This window comes from Phaenicophaeus curvirostris, chromosome 2, assembly GCF_032191515.1.
Source record: "Phaenicophaeus curvirostris isolate KB17595 chromosome 2, BPBGC_Pcur_1.0, whole genome shotgun sequence".
NCBI lineage: Eukaryota > Metazoa > Chordata > Aves > Cuculiformes > Cuculidae > Phaenicophaeus > Phaenicophaeus curvirostris.
This window is the reverse complement of record NC_091393.1, coordinates 4,626,189-4,650,675: the sequence shown is the minus strand read 5'-3', so window position 1 is coordinate 4,650,675 and position 24,487 is coordinate 4,626,189. Positions and strand designations below refer to the sequence as shown.

Below are 24,487 nucleotides of genomic sequence, written 5' to 3'. Positions count from 1 at the left end.
TAGCCAATGGTTCCTTAATATCTCATTTTGCCTTGCTGTGATTTTGCTTCACTTTCTAGAGTTCATCTTCCTATTTTTGTTCTCTGAACAGGATTCATTTCTAGCAAGATGCCTCTGTTTTCAACAGTCTCCTGTAGTCTTCTTTGTAAGCAAAGGGGTATTTTAGTGTGGTCATCCTCTATGGCAAGCTCTTGAATCAGCTGCTTGGAGACATCACTTAACATTACCTGAAAACAGTCTTTGCTATCATGCCCCCAAATTTTACCTCATTTATGCAAGGGTAATCAAAGCTTGGTATTATTACAGCGATTTTTAACTCCCTTATCATTATATGATCGCTGTCACCACAATCACCTGGTGGTTGATGTAACAGTTATGGCCATACAGAGAAATTCTGCAATATGCCTTAGTTATTTACTTCACTTGTCCATAATTTTACCATGGTACCACAGTCCTGCCAGTAGGATCTGTTCTACCATTCCAACCAAAACTTCAGGAACATCACATTATGCTACTCACCTTTTTTCACCAAGCCTTAAAATTGCTACTGCATCAGCACCTTCATTTAAAACCAGACTCTTTTACACAGCGTAGCTTTTAAGCTTCAAGAGCTAAATGTGCACTTCCACAAAAATGCTAGATCTAGATGCCTAGCCACATTTTGTTTTTTGTGTAGGATGTTCTTCATTCCTTCCTACCTGAACTTCAGCAGTTCTCCTACCGTTTCATGTAAGACTAAGATTTTTAATGGATTTGTAACTAAATAGGCCATCCTAAATGACACGCTTTACTGCACCTGTTTCTTTTTTCCTCTTCAAACTTAAAATTTTAAGTTAGGAAATATGTTTTCCTAAAAGCTAAATAAGCCAGCAACCTAGTTGGGGCTTCCTTATTCACACCAGCTGATCAAACATCATCTGCAGCCTTACTTTTATTTGCATAATGTATGATTATTGATATATATTTCTTAAAAGCATATTCGTGCACTTCAGAAGTGTAATACAGCACATTTTCCATTGCCTTTGAAAGACTGACAGCATATCCTGCTAGTTACTTACACAATGCATTTTTCCAGAGTTTGAAGGTTTTGTTACTATAACTTTTCCTACATGGAGTAATCATCCATTTCTCAGAATAAATACATAACTGGTATTTAAAATCAGCTATTTAATTTTGTGGTTCAGTTTATTCCCTGGAAAAATACTCTGGAATTGCCTTTGTTAAAGGCACTTCTGAGTAATGATTTCTTTGCCAGAACAACTATATTTATTAGCTGTAAATAATTTCATTTATAACTACCATATAGTCTTCAAATTCTGGAGCTGTTTAGGAGACCTGTGTACGATGGCTATAAAAATTGCCAGAGCCCCTATTTCTCGGGCAAGGGATACTACTACAGGCCAAACAACATTGGCAACTAGAGATCTTTAAAATAACTAGTACTATTTCCTCAAACATCCTTACTTACCCTTTCTTCTCCTAGATCAGACACACAGGCCTTTTACTCTTTACATTTTATTCAATCTATTGCAGACAACTCAAATTCTAAATTTTAACATGCTACACATCCTCATGTTTGAATTGACTAACTACATGTTGATGCTCTCAAGATAAAGCTGAAAATTTTGACAGCTGGCAAGGGGGCAGTTGGGTTTTCTGTTGCTCAGGAAGGTGTGGGAGGTGTTGTATGTAGGTAGGAATATATGAATTCTGCACTAACAAGGCTGGTCTACTTTTCATTACTCTTTTTGTGCAGGACAGAGTAACTTTGGACTTTTGGGGAGCAACATTAAGATGACTTACTCTTCATCCTTGACAGCAGCTGGTAGTTCCACAGCAACAGAACTAAGCAGCTGATATGATGCACAAGAAAAGCTTTTGATACCGCCAATTCAGGTTGCCAACTGACTCATCACATTGCTCCACAGTGATCACAGTTTGAAGACTAGTTTTCAACTACAGGTCTAGCGGTGTCCACTAAACCTCTGATAGCACTGGATGATGTACTCCATCACTACAAAAACTGCCAGATGATCACAGTTGGATCATTCTAGTGCAAGGTGAAAACAGATCATACCAGTCAGTGGAAAGGATGGGGACCGAGAAAGAAAAGATGCTTGTAAGCAGGCAGCTCTGTACGTAATGGATAGAAGAAAGCTCGGAACTAAAATTTCAAGAAGCACACCCTCACATACTCAGCGACACACTTACATCATGTTTCCTCTTCCAAATTGTATTATAATACAGCATACATGGATCCAGATCACGATTTATCTTTTTAAACAGAAATTTACTGTCTGAAGTAACACACCACAGCTACCCATCGAACAATGCTTTACATGGGACAACAATTTTTATGAAGCCCCTGAAAACTGGTAACTTTCACCTTCTGCAGAAACTTCTGGTTCTGTAACCAGGGGAACAACTACACACTAATGGAGAAACTAAGGAAAGGGCAGATGGGTAGCAAGACACAGGATCAGGATCTACCACTTCAAAACAGCATCCAGGGTATGTATAACATCCATTTTGTAACACTTAAATGAATGACACCCAGCTCAAAAAGATTTCTTTCAGAGGCTTCAACTCCTCCAGTCCTGAAGCTATTGCAGTGACAAGTAATCTATAACTGAAACAAGAAGCTTCCCCTGGCAGGTTTATAAGTTCTAACAACTGCAGAGAGAAACCAGTATAGTATTGTCAACGCTGGTGACTACACTGCAAGGTAAGACATTCTGATCTCTGCTTAGGCAAGTGCCTGTACACAGCAAAAAACCTCAAGCTTTTACACAGCTTTGCTGAATCAAAAGACGCTCCCTTAAAGCACGCACTGCTAACCTAACAGCAATATTTCCACATCCTTCACAATGCATGTACAAACCAGACATTTCTGTACCTGGGAGATGACAAAGGATGTAATGAGAGCACCTCTCGTTCATTCACATCACAGAGAAGCCACATTGTTCAAGGTTACTCTTGCCAAGCTGAGCACTGACCTCAGGTCTCTAACAGCTTCAGACTTGTCACACTTCTTCAAAAGGACAAAAGAATATTAAACATTTATGTAGCTTATAGTTACCAAATGGCCCTACATCAGCTGCCAAAAGCTAGACTACATACAGAAATTTCTGACTTTCTTGGTTATTCCTGATCTGTAAGAGATTAGCTCCTTAGTTCAGACAAAAGACTTCTGCAATTACATGGGAACACCTAGCAACCCTACCTCCAGATGACACAATGTGGTTCTACTTGACAACTCTTTTAACCACAGACTGTAATGGTTGCCATATTCAAATGAAGAAATGAACAGTTTCCTTGCTGTTGCCAAGAAAAGCTGGGTAACTCCTTCATATATATCATACAACCTTGTACTAATGTTCCCCCCTGCCAGTAGAAGACAACATTTTTTCCCCCCTATTAAGTATTTCTCTGAAGGAAGAAAGCAAAGTCCAGAAGGTGGTTATTAAGGTTTTTGGAAACATCTTGCAGGTAATTCAACTGGATACCCTCTGGAGAACACCTAAATCCAACATGCAGTCTCACTGGGAAAGGTTGACTACAAATCCAGGAATACTGGTAAGCACCCAGGGAACAGAAAAAATTCCTTTTCCATGTTCACATATGATTTTTTCCACAAAACCATCAATAAGATGTGAAACCAAATTCAAACACGAATTCAAATGCTAAAGAAGTGTGTCCACAAAGCTACGCTGTCAGTAGAGAGGCAACAGGAGCACGAGACTGTCCATACGCTTAAGACTTCCAACCTATTCATTGGGCAGCCTCTGGTGTAGTGAGAAGGTCAGACCACTTTGTGAGCAGACACAATGCCATTGTAATAGAAATGCATGGATGGAGGTGGTCAGGAGAACATACATGTTTATGAAAGACTTTTAAAATGCCACCTGGAAATTTTTCATGTCCGAATAGGGAAATGCACAACAAAATAAATTTCCTTATGGATACATGAAACACATTAGCTCCTGTGGACGTATATATCAAGCCTCTACAGCCTGTACTAGGTGGAGATGAGTTTTTATCTGTTCACTCTCCATTCCCACATTGGTCAGAAGGCAACTTCCCCAGTAAGAGATGAATAAAACCATATTTCATGGTAGAGGAGCGTACTAGCTATACTGGAGTGACAGTCTGAAGCCATACGGTAATTTCTTTTGTAATGAGAAATGCTAAATGCCGATAGCCTTAAATTTGCTTGGAATACTATTCAAGTTGAGGGCTCCTGTTTCTTTCCAGCATCTTTCTCAACTTAAAGAAATTTTTAATTTAAATTATTAAAAACGTGCAGTGCAGCTGCTTTCTTTCCTTTAATTTGAATCTTACCTTTTCAACTAATCCTGTGAAATTAAGTCAGTAGAAGCATGAAGACATTTCTCCCACCTTGATGTCACAAATATCCCTGCTGCCCTACATAATTTTAAAAATAAAACCTCATATTCCACCATAAAAAAGAATAAATATAGTATCATGCAAAACTACATTTCTTGAAGTCAGTACTCAAGTATCCAAAGTACATTTACTTTAGATGTCTAAAAATATTTTTAACTACAGAAGTTGCAGAGGATTCGAAATGTAAGATTTGCTATGCTTCTTGCCCCTCATCACTTCCTTCCCACCTTAGCAGAAAGTCCATTTTAAGTTTTGCTGTTAATTACCCTTTCCTCTTTAGCGAGTCAAATTCAATTCCTGGTAGAAGTGACAAAGAAATTCAATATTTCTTGGTGTATATGTATTGCATAAAGCACAAATCTCTTTATTGATCACAGATTCGCACTATAAATAGACTTTGCCAAACTTCACAGAAATAAAACAACAAACAGAAGTATAAAGAAGGAGGAGAAATTGGATCTTCTGATAGTCAAAGGATAAAGATTTGTTTAAAAAACTAATGGTCTTGAAACTAAAGTTATTGATTTTTTTCAATTGCATTTAAATAATTTAATTTTTTTCAGTTGCATTTAAATCTCGGTTTAAGCAACTCATACTAAGTAGACACAGTTGGTATAAAACCATTGGATTCTAAGTCAGAAATTCATTGCAGTGAGTAAAACTTCCCTCCATTTTTTTCTACATTAAGTATTCCATAAAATTACGGGTTATTTAAAAATATGTGTAGAAGACAGCTTTGTCTTAAGGACTCCTTTTTAACTGCAAGGCTTTTGAGACACAGTAAGAAATATACCAATAGTCCTACATTTTCTTACCTAATATATCCAGCTGCCGTAAGTGCGTACAGTTAGCAGCGAGCTCCTCAATGTCGGTGTCACACACAGACCTGTTAGCCGTAAGAAAGAGCTTTTGCAAGTTTGGAAGTTTACGTGCAAGGTTTGTGAAACAGCCTGTACTGCTCTGTAACGTAGGGCACCAGCCAAGATCAAGTTCTTCCAAAAGCTGGCAGCCTGAAGCCAGCTCTGCTATTCCACTCTCAGTTATGTTTTTACATCTCCACAAATCCAGACTGCGAAGCTTTTTGCATTTTGCTCCCATCATGCTTGCTACAAGATCATAGTCTTCAATCTGCAAGGAAAGCAAACACTGTCATGTATACCATCTTTCCAGACATACACAAGTGCTTCAAGACGTGCCTCCTAACACACCTACAGATCTGTCTTGAGCATTTGTCATTTCTAAAGAGCTCTGAAAATTATTTATTGTAGGGTACCGTGACAAAAGACAAAACGAAGATAAATTTCCAAACTAGTCCCAGATATGTATAGATACTTTTAAATTTACAAAGGTGAATTTAAAATTTTCACTTTTGCTTCAGTGAAAACAGTGAAAAGGTTCTTTTCTTTGAAAAGCCCTTTTATTTTTGCACAGCTGTTGTGCCTTTAAAAGATGATTAAAGCTGTTTTGATGACCACAGGCACTGCAACTATATGCACACGCAGACTGGAAAATACTTCCACTCGAGGCTGATCAGTTGCTGCATCTCCTTATGGAAGTCTTATTAGTTATCTTAGAAACAGGGTCTGACTATACAGGCAGAAGGAATCAAATCCACTATAAATAACTGTAGGAAGACAAGGGCTGCTGGAAAAATGTAGTCGTCTTGCCTTCCTCTTCTGTCCATGAGTCAAAGCAAAGAAGGCTGAGCCAATTCCACTTTGTCACTTCCTTCTTGAACTATGAGGAAGGTCAGCTAAGTCTCCCTGATGAGTAATCTGGCTCGTCTACTACCAGGGAGAGCAGCCAGCCAGAATCCCACTTCATGCAATTCTGGCACACACACGCAATACAGCTCAGAGGAGTGACCTGCAGGAATTGCTGCTATCCTGTATTCTCTTTCTTTAAGTCAAGGAGGGCACCCAGCAAGTCTATGACTCCAGCAGCTTTTGCTGAAAATATTTATCATTTATATTTATAAAGTCAGTCTTAAGTATTACTTTTGGAAAGAAAAAGTGCTTATGCATATAAAGAATGCCTCAAAATTTAGGAAGACACTAAAGAACTATGAGAAAGTCTACAAGCTAGGTTTTAAGCCTACTAAACTAGTATGTAACCCTTAAGAATACGAATAAGCTGCATTCATCTTGGACCTTTCTAGAGAGTACAGTATAATGTCACCCTAGCATTTAACACATCTTTGTGAAACATAAACCCAACCTGAGTTCCAAGCACACATGTAACCCTGGTGCGGTGTAAGCACTCACCATGACACAGCTGCCCAGGCTGAGGTGCTGCAGTTCCGAGCAGAAGTTCAGAATACTGAGCAGGGCTGTTTGCTGCCACAGGGGAACACATCAGAAGGAAATATGGAAAGTGAAACAAAGAGAAGAGGTCAATTAGACATTAAAGGCTGTCACTGCATTTCCTGAAATACAGCTCAAAACTCCGTTACAGACACCACAAATGCCACTTAATGAGTCCCTGGATACTCTAATCATTGATTGGTTTAAAGCAACGGTAATCGTTACAAACCTTTATGCAAGCCACTTTGGATGTGGTTTTGCATTGCCCTGAAGATACCTACACACTCATGACCTATCTGCTCTTTTCCCACAGGAAAGCTGCTGAAGAAGTGTGGCAAGTTCAAACAGAAGGCAAGGCCAGCCCAAAAACAGAGAAGGCTGATGACAGACCAGAAGAACAGCAGAGGCTCTGACATTCACTGATCAGCTGAAGCCTGATGGAACTGCCAATAGAGCCATGCAGCAACGGGACCGAGCTGATGACTTTAATGTCAAAGGAGTCTCCGTGCTGACACGGATGCTGACAACCATTGAGCGCCTGTCACTACTTGCATGCAGACTGAAAAAGATATAATGTGTATTTTACAGTCATGTTCCTGCCATTTAACATGGCCATTCTTTTCAGAAAGCATTATACATTGTTCAGCCTGAAATTGGACTTGAACATCAGATGCATCTAACAAAATGTAAAGTATGCAGCTGTTCTGTTCCACAAGGGAAACTTCACAGGTTTTTATTTGTGTTTCTACGATACAGAAAAGACTCTTCTGCATTGTTTGTAGCCATATTTTGTTCTGTAGCTGGAAATGCACACAATGCAAAAAAAGAATGTAGTCCGGGATTCACATCAAACAGCTGTCATTCACCACTTTGTTCAGACTTTGTAATCTGTATGAGCTTGAAAATGAGAATAAGTTTCATAACGTATTAACAATACACGTCTGTGGATGTCTGCAGGATCTACAACAGTTTCTCACAAAAAAAAAAAAAGCCCAAGCAATAGGTAAGGGATCAAATAATCTGTTAATAAGTGGAACACTAATCAACAACATTCATACACAGGGATAGTATAATTAATTTTCTTTTTATACAGAACTTACTTGTTTTCGGAAAGTTTGTGTTAAAACGCTTTATTCAGTTTCGTCTGTTTGTCATATTTTAATGAAACTTAGCAGGAACATGATGTTCTGTCATAACACCATGAAAAAGGCTGCCATACACAGAACAGGGACATAGCATGGGGTACTCATGGAGACCATTTCACAAATCTAACCTACGTGTCTCCAGGAAGCAAATAGAAATACCCAACATCTGACACATATGGAACCTCAGTTTCCAACTTGGCCTTCTAAAATTTTATTTCCCGAAGGCAGCCAAAAAGTAGACATTATGAATAAGTCTTTATCGCATACAACTTTGCAGAGGTCTTACAATGCCACTGCTTGCTTGCTTGCCTTATTTTCAGCCATGTTTTTAAAGAAAAAGGTAGCTAGAGAACTAAATACCAAAGTATTAAAACATCATTATTGAAGAGATAACACTTAAGAACACTTTAAAGCTAGTAAGCATGTAAATATCCAACACATTTTAAATAATGTACTTAATAAGCAAATGCTTCATTTGGGTCATTACACCTGAATAAACAAATAACTCCAGAGTAAGACACAGTCTTTACTATTCAACTCAGTCAAAGTTATAAGCTTTAGAACCTACTCAGGTGCACAAACCAAAAGCAAAATCCCCAACCTCCTCTCTACAAACCTTAAATAATCAGAGCTAAATAAATCAGTCTCTTATTGCACACAGTTCTAAGCAGGGTTTCTGCAGGTATTCAGGTGACTACACAGGAAAGACTAACACCTTGATGTGTTCTACCATGGTTTTTACTAATTATTTCCAGACTGGAATTTTAAAACTGGCCTGAAAGGACGGGAAGCATCAATATAGTTCTTTAATTGACACGAACAGTGCAAAAGTGAACAGTCACTGACCACCTTGTAGGAAGTGAGATCAATTCATGCTTCCTCTTCTTCAGAGAGGGGTTAAATAGATAGGAAGACTAATATTCATAGTTATCTTGATTAGATAACTAGGCTACTTCTGTTAACTTGAACAGGAATTTGATGCATCTCTCAGAACCCCTTTTTCAGTCCAATTTGAAACAGTCCTTCCTGTACTGATTGTGCTGAGTCTACATTTTCAGAGGTCTTTCTGCAACCCATAAAACCTAAACAACTATTTATAAACCCCAAATAATTTTAAATAAAAGAGCTAGGAATGTGGGTAATAGAAGGGAGCTTCGTAGAACACCATGCTGTACCATCACAAATCACACCATGTCAAGCCCAAGGGTAAACAACTACTTATTCAACACTAATTCCTCTTCTGGGGGTGCATACATGCTCACACACAACAAATCAGATTTCTTTCAGAAGCAGTGTCTGTTCTTCCGTAACTGAGGTGGGGTTTGCATATGTCAAGAAAGAAGAAAAAACCCTTTGTGCATGCCTGGTTGTGCCTCAGTCAACTGAGAATCCAGGTGGCAAAGGACATGAAAATAGCAGGGGAGAATGGTAGCTCACAGAATCCATATGTGCTACATATAGGAAGACTATCATTGTAATAACCTGTCTGTTTACAAGCCATCTGTCTATATAATTCATCTCTCTGACTGGCAAAACAAGATGAATGATTACAGTCCTATTTAAGCGAAAGAGAAGAGCAAGGCAATCAACTGACCCTGAACCTGTAACACAGGGCAGACTTTATGTTAGAGGGCTTTGCAAGAGTAGCTAAGAGGCCACCTAAATTCTAGAACAGCAAGCTCGAACCTGGAGAGAGTCCAATTTCACTTTCTCAGCCAAGCAGGGACAGTCAAATCTAAGACTATCCACGTAATACTATTCTTGAGGGTAGTAGCCAAGACATGTATAGTTGGGAGATTTTTTGAGTTTTCCCTGAACCAAAGGTAAGGTTTGGCTTCACACCTGCTCCTCTTTATGCAGACTGAGAAAAGAAAAGAGTGGATGATTCAAAAAAAAGAACCACCAACAAACAAACCAAACTAAAACACCCTCTCTTCCCCTCTAGAAAGAAACTTACAGTAAGAATTACTTTTCCTTTGTGGAGTAATGTATAGCATGGCTTCAGTAGTCTAAATTTCTTCCACCATCCCAGCCAAAACAAAACTACTAAAATAATCATTTTTTATAAGATGGCACAGACAACACAAAGAGTGCAAAAGGGTCGAATAAAATGGTAACTCTGCAGGGCACTGTAAGTATTCTGTCTTCCTAATAGAAGTCATAGTCAATGAATTCTGACTGAATTTCTTAAAATTCTTGGAACTTGAGAAGCAGACGGAAAGGAGAACAGACTCAGGTTAGGCCAATGAAATCTTCCATGTCTCCCTCAGCCCATCAATCAAATCCATATTCTCAGAAGCTGATCCCTCAGCAGAGAAATCAAAATATTCTCAGAACTGCACAGAAAGGTTCCCATGTTCATTATCTGGGCAGAAGCTACCCTTTTGTTCCCAGAAGTTTTAAATTTACAGGAAGGGTGATTGGGACGAGCTGACTCAGCCATATGAATGCAGAACTGTGAGAACAGATTGGACCAAAACATCTCGAACTTCAGCACACACATCATGAGCGCTACTTCTACCGCTGCAGATAACCCCCCTCTTCCTGTGCAACTAAATTGTCCTGCACACAAGTATTACTGCATACACATTACTATGTTCAGAATGACTTCGGGAATTCTCCTTAGAGGCAACGCAAGGCCTCCAGCATGCCACAGACTACAATTCTCCTGCTGGAGAACTGAGCAAGACATACCACAGACAGAAAAAACACAAGAAGTTTGAATCACAATTTTCCGGATGTAGTTACAAAAGTATAGAAATTAGCAAGTTAACATGCCAAACAGGTTGAAAACTCCTTCTTTAAAATAATAATAAAAAAGACCTGCCAAGTTATTGCAGGTAAGCCCAAACCTCTTAAAGTTGAACATGCATGCATGGAGAATCCCGTGGTGAAACAAAAAGCTGACTATCTAGTCAACGGGAAAGCAGAGAAGAAGGAAAACACCACTTGGTTTAAGAAAACTACAAACAAGCTCTTGGCAAATCAAGAAGAGAAATCATACATGTGGTACTTATCATTTAATATCAAGGCAGTCATCTCACACAGGTTATTTGTTAGGATGAAGTAATCTGAATCAAAAGAGTACCTGGAAGTTTTTACAGAACAACCTGACTACTGGAATTTAGATCAAACTTTCTGAAAGGGCAGATCAGCAACTACAAGCTTATCTCCTTCACAGCTTCACACCAACAGTTCAAACCTCCTTTGGTATGACCAATCCTACTTAACAGCAGGCATATCTAGCTTTTCACCAAGGATGTGTTTCGGAAGGGTTAGTGATTCCATGAGGAGCAAAGTAGTTTTCATCCATAAGAATTAACATAACAGAGGGGACACATGCAGCGACCTAAGAAATACACACTGGTTTAATACAAACAAGTCATACATATGATGTGATCATCGTATGAGAGATGTGATGGCTTTTAAGGCAGCTGTAAAGCATATGTGGTGTCTGGGTGTTTCAATGGTGTACATTAAATCCCTAAGTCCCTATACACCCTCTCTGAATTCTTTCAAGAAACATTGCTTTATCACCAACCAAAATTCAGCCACTTCACCTGCTAGACTGAATGCCTGACAGAAACATCCTAAAAACAGAACACCCTCACTGCCTCTTTCAGGGCAGTTACATCTCCATCATTGTCACTATCCTTCTCAGATTATTCAAAGTAAGACAAACCAACCAAAGGTGAAGGATATAAAAAGTTAAAAATATCTCCTTAATGATTTTCAAGGTATTATGCCTCCACGCCTAAAAACCAATCTACAATGGTCCCCAAAAGCAATTCTTCTCACAGAAAGAAGAAAGTAATACATTAATAATGCAGAAATAAAAGACAACAATGGTGCAGAAGTTGCCTTTCAGAAGTCAAAACACTCGCCCCATAAACAGGTGCAGTGCAATTTGTAGGATAGGATTCAGGATATACAGGGGCACCTTTTTGTTCTCTATAGTCACTTGACAGTGCCAGGGACACAGCAGGGACCGGGACACAGCAACACTGCAATTACGGAATTAATTTAATGGAAGTAATTGCCTTTGTGGTTAATTCAATTACTGTATTTTCGTTTTGCTTAATTTGGTCAAATTATGCCCTCCCTTATGTCTGCAAATCTGTTTTACAACTTCATTCTTCCCCATCATTCTTCACATTACAGGCTCAAATGACCAAATCCAGCCCCATGAGCCCAACGTGGGACCAGAAGGCCCCATTAAGGCCTTGTATAGCACGATTATTTGTCAACAGTTCCACCTTCTTCCAAGAATGCACTTTCTAGCTAAAGGCCTTCACTTCCTTAACCCCCACTATTTGCTTGGAACTCTTAATATTTGTACCTAGGCCAATGAAGTTTCAACCAAGCTGAAAATACTCAGACAACAGCTCTGAGAAGTAGAATGTAACCCATAATAGGTTATTTCAGAAAACTCTGTAGAATGACTTTATGGCAGCATTAACTCATTGTTCATGGCATAAGAAAGTAAGAGCTGTTATATTTACTGCTAGGATGCTTATGCCGATCCTTGGCATCTAAAATTTCCACTGCTCTCTCTTACAGCTGCCCAAGTTCCAAATTTGCTCTTGGTCAAAGATATCAGAAATACAACACTTGCTTTAAAAATGTGTGCAAAACAAAGTCCTTTGTCCATTGTAATTTGGTTTAATTCCAGTTCATTTTGTATTTTGATAATAATTGCAATAACTTTAAATTCTTTTTCTTCCTAAAGAACATGGAATATCATGCAACATAAAATACATAAACTTACATTAAAATTTAGACTCAGACTAGTATGGAGACTGTCAAGTTCTCCTACTGTAATTATAGCTTTAGGGTTTTTTTAAAATATAATTTTGGTTGCATTATTTATATAGATGGAATACTTCACAACAAGCATTAAAGCAAGACAAGGTTCACACTCAAACCATAAAGAAATGCATTGCCAATTAGTGTATACAATAATACCTTCATTGTTCATTGTATTCTTTAAATGTATCAATGACGACAAGTGTTTAAAGTGTGCTTTGAATATGCTCACAATGAATAAATATTAAGGAGTCGTGTGTCAGCAAATATCAAATCCACCCACACAAAAACCCCACAAGTGTAATAGTGGTCCTGAGCTAGCAGAAATTACATTTACAAAATGCTGGGATCAGTTTCTCAAAGCAAGTTATAAATTATTTCAAGCATATACATAATCAAACAACCCTTAAGAATTAAACCTGTAATAACGAACTTAAAGCAGTGGAAAACTAAGCTGTACTTACTGAGGAGGAGTATAGGGATGCAAGACAACAGAAACTTGCACTCAATAAGTCAAGGAAATAACATTAAATATGGCCTTAAGAATGAGCAGGGTTAGGACCAAAGACCATAAACTCCTCTGGATAGTACAGCTATCCTCCAAAATAGCAATGCAGTGCAGTAAGTGGCAGAACACCAAAACTGCCCATTTCACTAAAAACGTACACTGTAAAACTGGTGCTTTGATTTGCAGAGGCAATGGGAATATTTTTAAACATAAAACTCGTTCAAAGAAAGCAGCTAAAATGAAAAGAAACAGTCATAACAGCTGCTTAGATGATTACATCATATATTGTCAATTTTATTAAATTTCCATCCTCCTCAAAATTTCTTTTTCTGTACTCAAAACAAAAATCATTAATAGTAGTCTCTGCAGAGTACCTTCTCAGAATCAATCCATTAGTGTCATATTAACCATATAAACAGAAAGGTACAAATACTTTAAAAGTTGAAAGCAATTTTTCTCTCCTTTTTAAGCATAACCACAGCCCACACCCCACCCCCAAAAAAGGAAGGACTACTGCAAGACAGTCTAAGTAAGGAGATCCTACACCTGGGCACTTACATCTGGGTTTGTTTTCATTTAGTCAAAATACTATTTCTTTTACTAAAATATTAATACTGTACTTCATAAAGTATAATGCAGAAGCAGAAACAGCTTTCTCACATACTGACAAAAAAGATGGAGAATCTTCATCCCATATTCTACATTATTTAATCACACACCCAACTTTATATCCAAAAGTACAAGTTGTACCATTTACCCAGATGTGCTCTAACACAACACTGCATTTTCCACAGAGATTGACAACTGTGGAGTGGGAAAATGACCTCTTTCTTATGGCATCACAAATAACACAAAGAGAGGAGCCTTCCTTTAAAAGTCAGAGCATTAAGTCTTATTTTGCTTTTCTTGCTTTCTTTAGTGTTGCTCTTTTTTAAAAACATTACCACTTCTGTTAAGTAACTCAACTTCAGTGTTTACCTTGATCAGCCATAACAATAAACTCATGAGACTGTTTACATGCATAACAGGCAGTCCCCCTCCCCATTTGATCCAATTCTACTATGCTCCAATTCCAGCAACTGCCTCTAATTGTGTAGCAAGATACATACTCGTTCCCTCTTCACATTTTGGCAATTACCTCAAAATCTCCAGTAATATCAGAAGCACATCACCCCAATTTTATAATAAGGAGGTTAAGACAAGATGAATAGGGATTCCATCCTTCTGTCACAAAAAAAAATGACAACACACTGATAATTATGGTAGGACCAGTACATTTGCCATTCTAGATTATAATGCAAGAAGAAAATTTAGATGAAGAGACTTGGTGCTTTATTTTGTTTCTTCTTTGGTTTATTTTTTTTAAAAAAGCAAACCCTGATTTATTTAGGAAAACAGTGGGCTGAACGGAATGAACAGACTTTTCTTTTGGTTTCTTTTTTTACTTTGATTTTGAGATAGAACTTTTACAGAGGAGCAGAACACATAAACACACATTAGCTGTGTTCTTCTCACTTTATAATTTACTTTCTCTTAATAATCACATAGCAGTTTTCTTAGTCATGGCCTCAGGTTCTTCTCTCTGAGCAGGTCCAGCTGCCAACAACACACTGCCAAGCTCTTGATTAAATGATAGCACTGTTCCATTTTTTGCTCCCTAGAAGCTCCACCAATGAAGCAGCAGCAGTAGCAAAAATTTCACAAAACTCGAGAACAATACCACATTACAGATCTTTTGATAAATTTTAGAGAAGCCTAAATCACTTCAGAGCATGCTTGATCAACCTACTCTGTCTTTTTTTTCATCTAGACATCAGTTACTATCTAGCATCTCTGTACAGAAGAAACAGCAGCCAACTTTGTATTGAAAACCAAAGATTTGCATTAAGAGATATTAATAGTAAGAAGTTAATGTTATTTCTAAAAATTAGTGACTTTTGTAACTCTAATTCAAATCCTAATTCAATCGATCTTCATTCTTTCCCATTTACTTTTCCACCTGCAACACACGATGCATATTATTAGGTGGCTTCATATTTCCAAGCAACACAAAAGCATGCTCTCCTACTTACCCATTTAAATTTCTATAAATATCTCTTCTATGACAAAGAATAGTGCCTTTTGTTTATACTTACATATAAAATGGAAGTACAATCTTAAGCTTGACGAATTAATGTTCTTGGCAGCTACAATCAGACGCATGCTCGGGCATACGAAAGGTAAAAATGAATAAGGGCTGCAAAGTTACTAAATCTTTACTACCCACATTCAATTTAATTTCAAGTTCTATTCAGCAAAGCAATAGCTGAGAAATGACAGTCACCAATCACTTCCAGAGTACACCTCAGCTGATGCACTATTACCAACATGAAGTCTCAAAATACAGAAGTTACCTAGGTAGAATCAAGACGACTATGGTCAATCAACAGCAGAAAAGAAATAGTCACACAGTCTTTACCTCTGATACAACTATCTTTTTTGTATCAGAAGAAGCCTTGTGTAGCACAGAGCACATGCTCAAAGCGAGGTAAGGAGATTTACCCAAGATTTACAGAAAGCCTAGCGAGATATAAACAGAACAGACACCCCCAAGGTACTGATTCGGAGCTCTATACAGAAGGCACTTCAAAGCAGGGCACACCAATTTATTTTTTAGTTTGAAGAAAATAATAATTGCTTCAACACATGGAGCAACTATCACAAAGTAACAAGTTACCAAGGGGCACTGGCTTCATGGTGACTGCCTGCATACCCCACAGCAAACACCAATCATTCCAGGCAACCTACTCTTTAATCTGACTACCTCGCACTACCAAGTCACTGTTACACTACCGTATACATGATTTACCAAAAATAAAGGACAATAAGATGCAACTAACTTTGTAGCACTTCTGGTAGGTGTGAACTGCCTATAAATAAGATACTATATCTTCAGTTTCCCCCTAGACATCTAAGTAGATAGAATCGACTGCTCCAGCTTCAGTTCTTATATTCAAAAATCCAGTGTCATAACCTCCCTTCTGTGTGCCAAAAGCATAAGCAGGAGTAACAAATAGAAGCAAACCCTTCTTTGAATCTTTGCGCTAGAACCGGAACTGCAAAGACACATTTTTCCCCTGTTTTGGAGCGCTACTAAGCAATAGCTTCTGCAACAAGAGAAGCACAACAAGTCTGATAGCTTCCATGTAAAACAGAGTAGTAAGGCTGTAACACAGGAGTCATACAGCTGGTGAGAAGGAATGGAATTGCTTCCAAATCAAACTGCTGAATTTACCAGGATACAACATTTGTAAAAAAATAGTGAGCTGCAACAGTCTTCTCAACTGTAACACGTAAACCTTACCACCTCAGACAGGACACATGGTGCAGCAAACAATAATAACCCAATTCAGGCAGCTGAGTGACTGTATAAAGAAGTAATTTTAGATTATAAATGAAAAGTATTTTTTTAAATTGTGTTTCTTGTCTCAAATACTGCTAATACACAAAGACAGTGGGAATCTAGTAATTAGTAAGTCATTCTAAAGGAGAGAATGTTGATAACTGCAGTAAGTTACTAAACAAGATAATTTCCGTATTATATTGCCAAACACAGTCTGTCTGGAGTTGCCATCAAAACAAGAGAAAAGCTTTCACGTTTGTGATTTCACTACATTGATAAAACAGCTGGTGAAAAATCACGAGGCTTCCACGCAATTTAAAACATGCCGGCTTTTTATTTATTTGTGTTAAATCCAGAAGCTATTTGAAAATAATAATTAAAAAATCCTATGTTTTTTTAAACTACCTTTGCATTTTCTGAATTTACCTTTGAATTCATATGCAAAGTTCTAATTCACATCTTCATTAATTAAAAAGTAATACAACTTTATCAGGACTGAAAGTATTGATTGCAAAAGTTATAAAGATTTGTTCTTACCTCCACTTTTGTTCGGTAAAGAATGAGACGCTTTAGGCTGCCCACTTTGGCAATGTGGTTGAAAGCCGGAGGAGGTATTTTATCACAAGATGAGAGATTTAAATCCTGAAGATTTGGACACATTTCAGTAATGACCTCCAAACATGTTTCATTGAGGAAATGGCCACACGACAACTCGAGACGTACTAATTCAGAACCACAAACTTTCAAGAACCTGCAAAAAACACGTTTTAAGTGTAAAAATAAACATGCTTTCAGGTGAGAGTTTGAATACTGTAAAAATCTTAAGCACATAAACCAGGAAATAGTTCCTTTCAACAATGAAAGGCCTACAGACCACAGCTCTCATGTGACCTCTTTTAACTAACAGAAAACATGATTAGGTTAAAGTAAATTAATTGTAACTACTCTGAAGAAGTTACTTCTGAATCAAATCAGCACAGATCCAAAAGAGAACAAACCAATGAGGTGTTGAGTTAGAGAGTAATACTGAAAAAAACCCAAAGGTAGACTGAGAGTCAAGGCTGTTTCATCAATGTTAACTTGCTACTGTACATAACCTAGATATTATGTCTTGTACAAAGGAATATTTGACTACATACATTTTAAGTAACACAGGCTATAAAATGCTATACGTGGCATAGGGAGGCTAACGTCACTAAAGCAGCCTTAAAAAGCAATTCTACCTTGAAAACAAATAGCAAAAGAATCATTTGGGGCAAGAACAGTAGAGAGAGGGCTTTTTATTAAATTAACCTTAGCCTTGAAAACTACTTCAGAAAGCTGGAACATGCTTCCTTCTTGCCATTTACTCTGAGGTAATGGAGTAAATTACAACACAAATGTTTGAAACCATTTTAAACAGCCTCCAAAGCCAATTTTGACAATGGCCTGCAAGTTTTAAACAATAATTTCATATTTCTCTCTCAGAAAAATCTGCAAGTATGACAATGAGGTTAAACAAATACTTATAAATGACCGAAATTGTCAGAAGTATTTTAAGACTTTAAAGAAAATCTTACTACTTTCATTAACAATTACATCAAAATCATCAATCTGCAGCTGTTCTAGAACACAGAGATCCCTAAAGACTATTCCATGACTTTCATTAGAATTATAAAAATCTGAGATACCAGAAGACAATATCCAAAATTTAGAAATTTTTATAGTCTCTGCATCTCCTGGCAGAGATTTTGTGTCAGAAATTTAAGCTGTATTATATTTAATCCGAGCCTTAATTAAAAACACATGATTTTGTCCATTTTTATTGCAAAGAACCTTCAAATTGTAAATCAATCACTAGGCTTGCAAGTTTGATACTTGATAGGAGCCCCTCACACACACTTGCAGCGATTTTATTATACTTTATCTTAATAGTTTCCAAAACAGAAAAAAATTAAGTTCCTAACCTATAGGCTGCAATGAGTTCCCTTTGTTGTTTTCTAGAATAATGGAGCTACCTGTGAGAAAGCAGGAACTGGTTTCTCGTAACAAATACTCTGATCTGCTCTATCCTACAAAAACCTTCATGCAGACAAAGCAGCTCCTCCTTGCACAAAACCTCCTGTTGCTGCAACTCATCAGGTATTAGCTTTCCCAAGACTTTGCTCCTGCTGAAGCTTAGGACAAAATAGCCGCTGGTCTTAAAAGCGGCACATTCAAGGAGGCATTTCTCAATGACACCAACAGTAGCACAGGACTTGTGACCATCTTTCAAGATCCAAGTTTTCAAATTTTCTCCTTTTCTTATTTTTTCATTACTCACTCAAGTCATACTTGCTATTCATCATTATCTTTATTCCTTTCATCTTGCACATTATGTGGCCTTAGTTTGAGTACACAGATCCTATGCAGTATGGAGGGGAAAGGAGATTCCAGGGTGGTATCCTCATGCCTGGATGTTTCCAAAAATCATCTGAAACTCTGACTGACCTGATCTAGCGCTGGGGACATTAGCACTTCAAGAGGAAGTCTGGAGTAGATGACCTTCAGATGTCCCTAACATCTAACATTTCTAAGCCTATGCAAACAGAAACAAAGAGTGAAGCTGAGATACGAAAAGCGTGACCTCAGCACCAGAGCCACAGGTGTTCTGCTAAGCATGGCCTTCGAATCTACTCTTCCGCTATTTCTAACTCTACAGTCTGTCTTTAGAATCTATTTTTGCTTGTAAAATCAGAGTTTATCAAACAGCAAGTACTTATTTGCTGTTTTCATAATGAATACAGTGAATTCAGCCAGTCCCACAGCCATGTTATGGGAGTGTCAGAGCTGAAATTACACAATAATTAACCACAATTAACAGTAGGTATTAAAACATTAGTAGGTATTTAAACATTAGACTGCTATTTAAGACTAGCAGTAGAGTTCAACACTGCCATGGAGGAATGCAGGATGCAGATCCTCTGGAAATCAAAGTAGAGGCATATGGATTCATTGCTGATTACCAATTAGCCAATTCCTCTATTTAATGAGTGTTCTAACAATACATTCACACAGCTTCTTTCATCAACAAATTATCAGGTTTGTTTGAATGGTGATATTTTCCATAAAAACTTGTCAATTGCCACTTATTATACCTCTAGCTTTTAATTTGCTGAAAGATAAATATTTTATGAATTACTCCATTACAATAATGGATGTTAGGTTAACTGCCATATAATTTAATAGGGCTCAGCTGTTATAAATGTCGATGCAGATCAACATTTTTCTCCTTCTAGGACCACTGAAAGTTAACATTATCAAGTCAGGGAAACACCATGAAACCTCTAGACTTAGAGAAGAGCTCCAGGCTCACCAGCTCGAAGAGTTATTATCCTCATGGTTTTATTTAAATTCACTACACTTGAAACACACAGGAAGAGCAAACACAGGAACAGCAACGAGCACTGCACTTCATGGCTTTGCTGCCTTTTTGGTAAAGGTTATTTAGGAGACATTAAACAGAACAGCAAGGAGGATAAAGTGACATGCAGCAGCGTAGAAGACTGAGCTGACAGGCTTAAAGTAAATAGATAAATAGATACAGGAGGAGGAATCTGAGCAAGTCACCAGCCTGCACAGGGCACAAGTTAAGCAGAATTGTTGAGTTCCGTGAACGATCAAGAAATCTGAATCTTTGCACTCAAAAGGTTGCTCAGGATAGAGGTTTTTGCTAACATCTTTCTACGTGGATCTCCAAAGTCATATGACAAAGTAAGACATAGATTCTCATGCTTTCAGAAAAAATGCAGCATTGCCTTCATACTTCTGACACTTAACACATGCCTGGCTCTGACTTAGCTCATGTGAAAACAAATAAGTTCCCTAAGAGCACCTTCTACCTAAATAAAAGCTTCTTCACATACTTCTCCTTTAATCACTGAGGACTGACTGATGACTGTTTTTAGGCTCAACTTTCTGCACAGTCATCCATCTCTTTAGTTTTGTTTTTATTATCAATGCTTTATACATACAACTTCTGAAGTAATTTCCCTTCATTCCTTCATATTTGTTATGAAGCATGATTGACTAAACCTAGAAGAATGTGAACATGTATATTTACTTTGTTAGGCACTGGACTGGGCCCTTTCCTCTAAGCTCATTCTCATTCTAAGTGGCAGTATTTCAGGGTAGTTTTTTGGTTGTTTTTTATTGGAGGTGGTTTGTTTGCTTTTAATTAAAAAAAAAAAAGAATTCTCACTTTCCATCACTTCCCGCCTGTTTTAAGGACTGCTGTTCATTTTCCCCTTCTTCAGCCTTTGGGAAGTGACTTAGTCCTAGTGGAATCCTTGTGAAACATCAAATACAACTATTAACGCTCAGGAGGCTGCTCATGCTGATGTTAAATCATGATCATGAGGTCATTTAGTCTATTAACTTCCAATCTTGTAATTAAGGTCTGTATCATAAAGATGTCACGAGCCAAAGAAGATCCAAACTTTAAATATCAAAACACAAAAGACAGCACCCTTCATGTCAGGACTGGCTGTGTAAGACCTCTCAAACAAAATCCTCAAAATACCTTTAGATATATGCCTAAGAGGGTACTGAATGCATCACATTTGCTCCAGTGGTTTCTAAGAAAACTGCACTGGATCCAAAACCTTCACTCAACTGCTAGCATAATGGTCCCTACTTACGCGATATCCCACAGTTAGAAGTTACCGAAAATTCTACAACAAGCAAGGATCACAGTCCAGTTCTCTCACATCCATTCAGCCTTCCAAAATACAAACAGCTACCTAGTTTTAGATTCCTGTAGTATAATTATCCCAACTGGTCTTAATCATGCTGACTTTACCAAATCTATTTTCACTGAAAATCTCAGGTAACCATTTCATACTCATTGACATACAAATCACTACATTTGGTGTTAAGGGGGCAAGGCATGTCCCACAAAATTCCATTCACGAAAAACATATGGTTGAAGAGATTTTTTTTCTTTAGCACTTTCCCTTGTAGTGCTACCTTATGCTAGTAACCAAATCAGGAATGTTACCTCCTTTACTTGACAAATACAACATTGCCCCATTCGCCTAGCCTTCCTTGGCGTCTCCCTCCTAGAAGCGGTATGTCATGAAAACAACCATTTCAGTTTTCTTCAAGACAAGTACACACTCCCTCCAGCTACTCAGGTCTCCTGCTTTCCAGAGCATGCCACTAGTCAAGAACAACGTCAAAAAAAAACCCACTTGGATTTTATTCTTCCTCATTTAACTACTAAGACCTTGAGATCTTCTCTTTCTTACTGCGGTTCTACCTATATTATTATTCACACAAACTTGGTAGAGAACTTCATAATCACAACCAGGCTTCCAATTACAATCTTGAATTTAACCCTATAGCTTGTGGAATTACATTTTGATACGCTTAAAATTCTGTTCAGATATTTTTAAATTCTCAATGACATTTTTCCTTTCAGGACTGCTGTGCTATATACAACAGCATCAAATACAGATAACTAACAAAAGTGTTAAGATTGGTACTACTTGGCCAGTGGGTTGAGGGAGGTGATTCTGCCCCTCTATTCCTCTCTTGTGAGACCTCACCTGGAGTATTGTGCCCAGTTCTGGAATCCTCAACATAAGAATGATATAGAACTGTTGGAACAGGTCCAGAGGAGGGCTACAAAGATGATCAGAAGGCTGGAGCACCTCCCATACGAGGACAGGCTGAGAGAGTTGGGCTTGTTCAGCCTGGAGAAGAGAAGGCTTCAAGGAGACCTTACAGTGACCTTCCAGTATCTGAAGGGGCTACAAGAAAGCTGGGGAGGGACTGTTCACAAAGGCTTGTAGTGATAGAACAAGGGGAAATGGGTATAAACAGGAGAGAGGCAGGTTTAGACATAAGGAAGAATTTCTTCACCATGAGAGTGATGAGGCCCTGGCCCAGGTTGCCCAGGGAAGCTGTGGCTGCCCCATCCCTGGAGGTGTTCAAGGCCAGGCTGGATGGGGCCTTGGGCAGCCTGGTCTGGTGGGAGGTGTCCCTGCCCATGGCAGGAGGGTTGGAACTGGATGATCTTTAAGGTCTCTTCCAACCCAAACTATTCTATGATTCTACAGACTGGAGAACAAAGGGGTACACAGAGGCGTAGAAGCATGAGAAATAACAAGTAGCAATAGGAGGGGTGGTAGACTGGTATGCTTTGGTGGTAGCCAGATTAGCAGGTCATCAAGATCCTTGAACATATGTACATGCAGTTTCTTAGTACATGCAGATTAGGAGACTAAGGAAGGAGGCGGCACAAGATGGAGAGACTATTCACTGGACAAATTACTCAGGATACACGTCTCTCATCATGGTGCATGCACACACGCAGGCATTAAAGTGAGACTGAGCAAAATAATCTTGGTTTTAAATTGAAGATGCTTCTCCTCTACTCTCTTCCAATTGTTACAATGTTATTTTCTACCCTAGCATGTATCACATGTTTTTTGTCAGCAAACCTTAAAACATTGCATGCAAGTAAGGAGAATATTAAGTATCTGATCTTGTGCTTTCCTCAACAAAGATTAAACTATTTTAATAAAAACAGGCAAAACAAACATTATAACTCAGTGTCAGTTACAGCAACCCTAGTTTTTACTAAAAAGTGCAGAAATTAAAGCGAGACAGACAAGATTTTTAAATTGAGAATCCCTGCCAAATCACACATTACTCCTATTTTCTGTGACCAAATATTTGATGTATCTTTCAGTAATTTCCCTGACCTTCCTGCTAGTTTGATTGGTAGCAAGGCCTCGCCAAGTTAAACATTGTGAAGATACATCTTTATTAAACAGCAACTAAAGCGTTCAAATTTTAACAACAACATTTCTAAAGAAGTATTTTTGGATGTGCTTGATGTGTAAACACCGCATCACTAACCTGAAAGTAAAAAACTATTAATTTTTACAGTATGAAGTGTTAGATTAAAAATCCTAATACCTCAGGTATTTAAAGCAAAAGAGTTTAAACAAGCTAATGACATTTATCTGTGATACAACGAAACATGCAGGCAAAACTTGGTTTTTAAACTGCCATCAGCCCTGAGCTGTTTAAAACTCAGAGCATTTATTCAGCATCATTGAGATGGATTGTGGTGATGAGAAGATTGAGTGCCTGTGGGTTGAAATCAGAGGAGCCCATAAGAAGGTAGATTTTGTGATGGGAGTCTGTTACAGACCACCCAGCTAAGGAGAAGCAGCTGATGAGCTATTCTATAAACAGCTGGGGTTAACCTCTAGATCAATGCCTCTCGTTCTTGTGGGAGACTTCAATCTTCCTGATATCTGCTGGAAGTACAATAGAGCAGAGAGGAAGCAGTCTAGGAGGTTCCTGGAGTGCGTGGAAGACAACTTCCTTGCACAGTTGGTGAATGAACCAACAAGGGAGGGTGCCCTCCTGGACCTGATGTTTGTGAACAGAGAAGGCCTTGTGGGGGATGTGGCAGTAGGAGGACGCCTAGGACAAAGTGATCATGAGATGATAGGGTTTTCTGTTCTAGGTGAAGAAGGGTGGTTAGCAGGATAGTAGCATTAAATTTCCAGAGGGCAGACTTTGAACTCTTCAGAAGGCTGGTTGGCAAAGTCTCATGGGAGAGAGTACTTAAGGGCAAGGGAGCCCATGAGGGCTGGCAGCTCTTCAAAAAGGAAATCTTAGCAGCTCAGGAGAAAGCCATCCCCATGTTCAGGAAAAAATGCCGGCAGGGGAAAATAACAGCTTGGTTAAACAGAGAGATCTTGAGTGATATCAAGAAGGAGAGAAATGTTTACGAGCTCTGGAAGAAGGGTTAGGCCTCTTGGGTGGACTACAGGAGGGAAGTGAGATTGTGTAAAGAAAAAATCAGAAGGGCTAAGGCTCAACTAGAAATCAGATTGGCCAAGTCTGTGAAAGATAACAGAAAATCTTGCTATAAACACATAAAGAACAAAAGGAG

At 38.3% G+C, this 24,487-nt stretch overlaps 1 protein-coding gene across 4 annotated transcripts in view; it reads right to left on the bottom strand.

The window, feature by feature from the left end:
• The window catches only part of FBXL4 (F-box and leucine rich repeat protein 4), a 67,784-nt gene that overhangs the window by 13,139 nt on the left and 30,158 nt on the right, over nucleotides 1-24,487 (bottom strand). For all 4 annotated transcript variants that reach the window (XM_069851145.1, XM_069851146.1, XM_069851147.1 and 1 more), the window contains 3 exons: nucleotides 17,089-17,302; nucleotides 6,672-6,743; nucleotides 5,223-5,535 (listed from right to left, as the gene is read on the bottom strand). In XM_069851145.1, coding sequence (XP_069707246.1) covers nucleotides 5,223-5,535; nucleotides 6,672-6,743; nucleotides 17,089-17,302 — 599 coding nt within the window. The remainder of the gene's footprint in view (nucleotides 1-5,222; nucleotides 5,536-6,671; nucleotides 6,744-17,088; nucleotides 17,303-24,487) is intronic.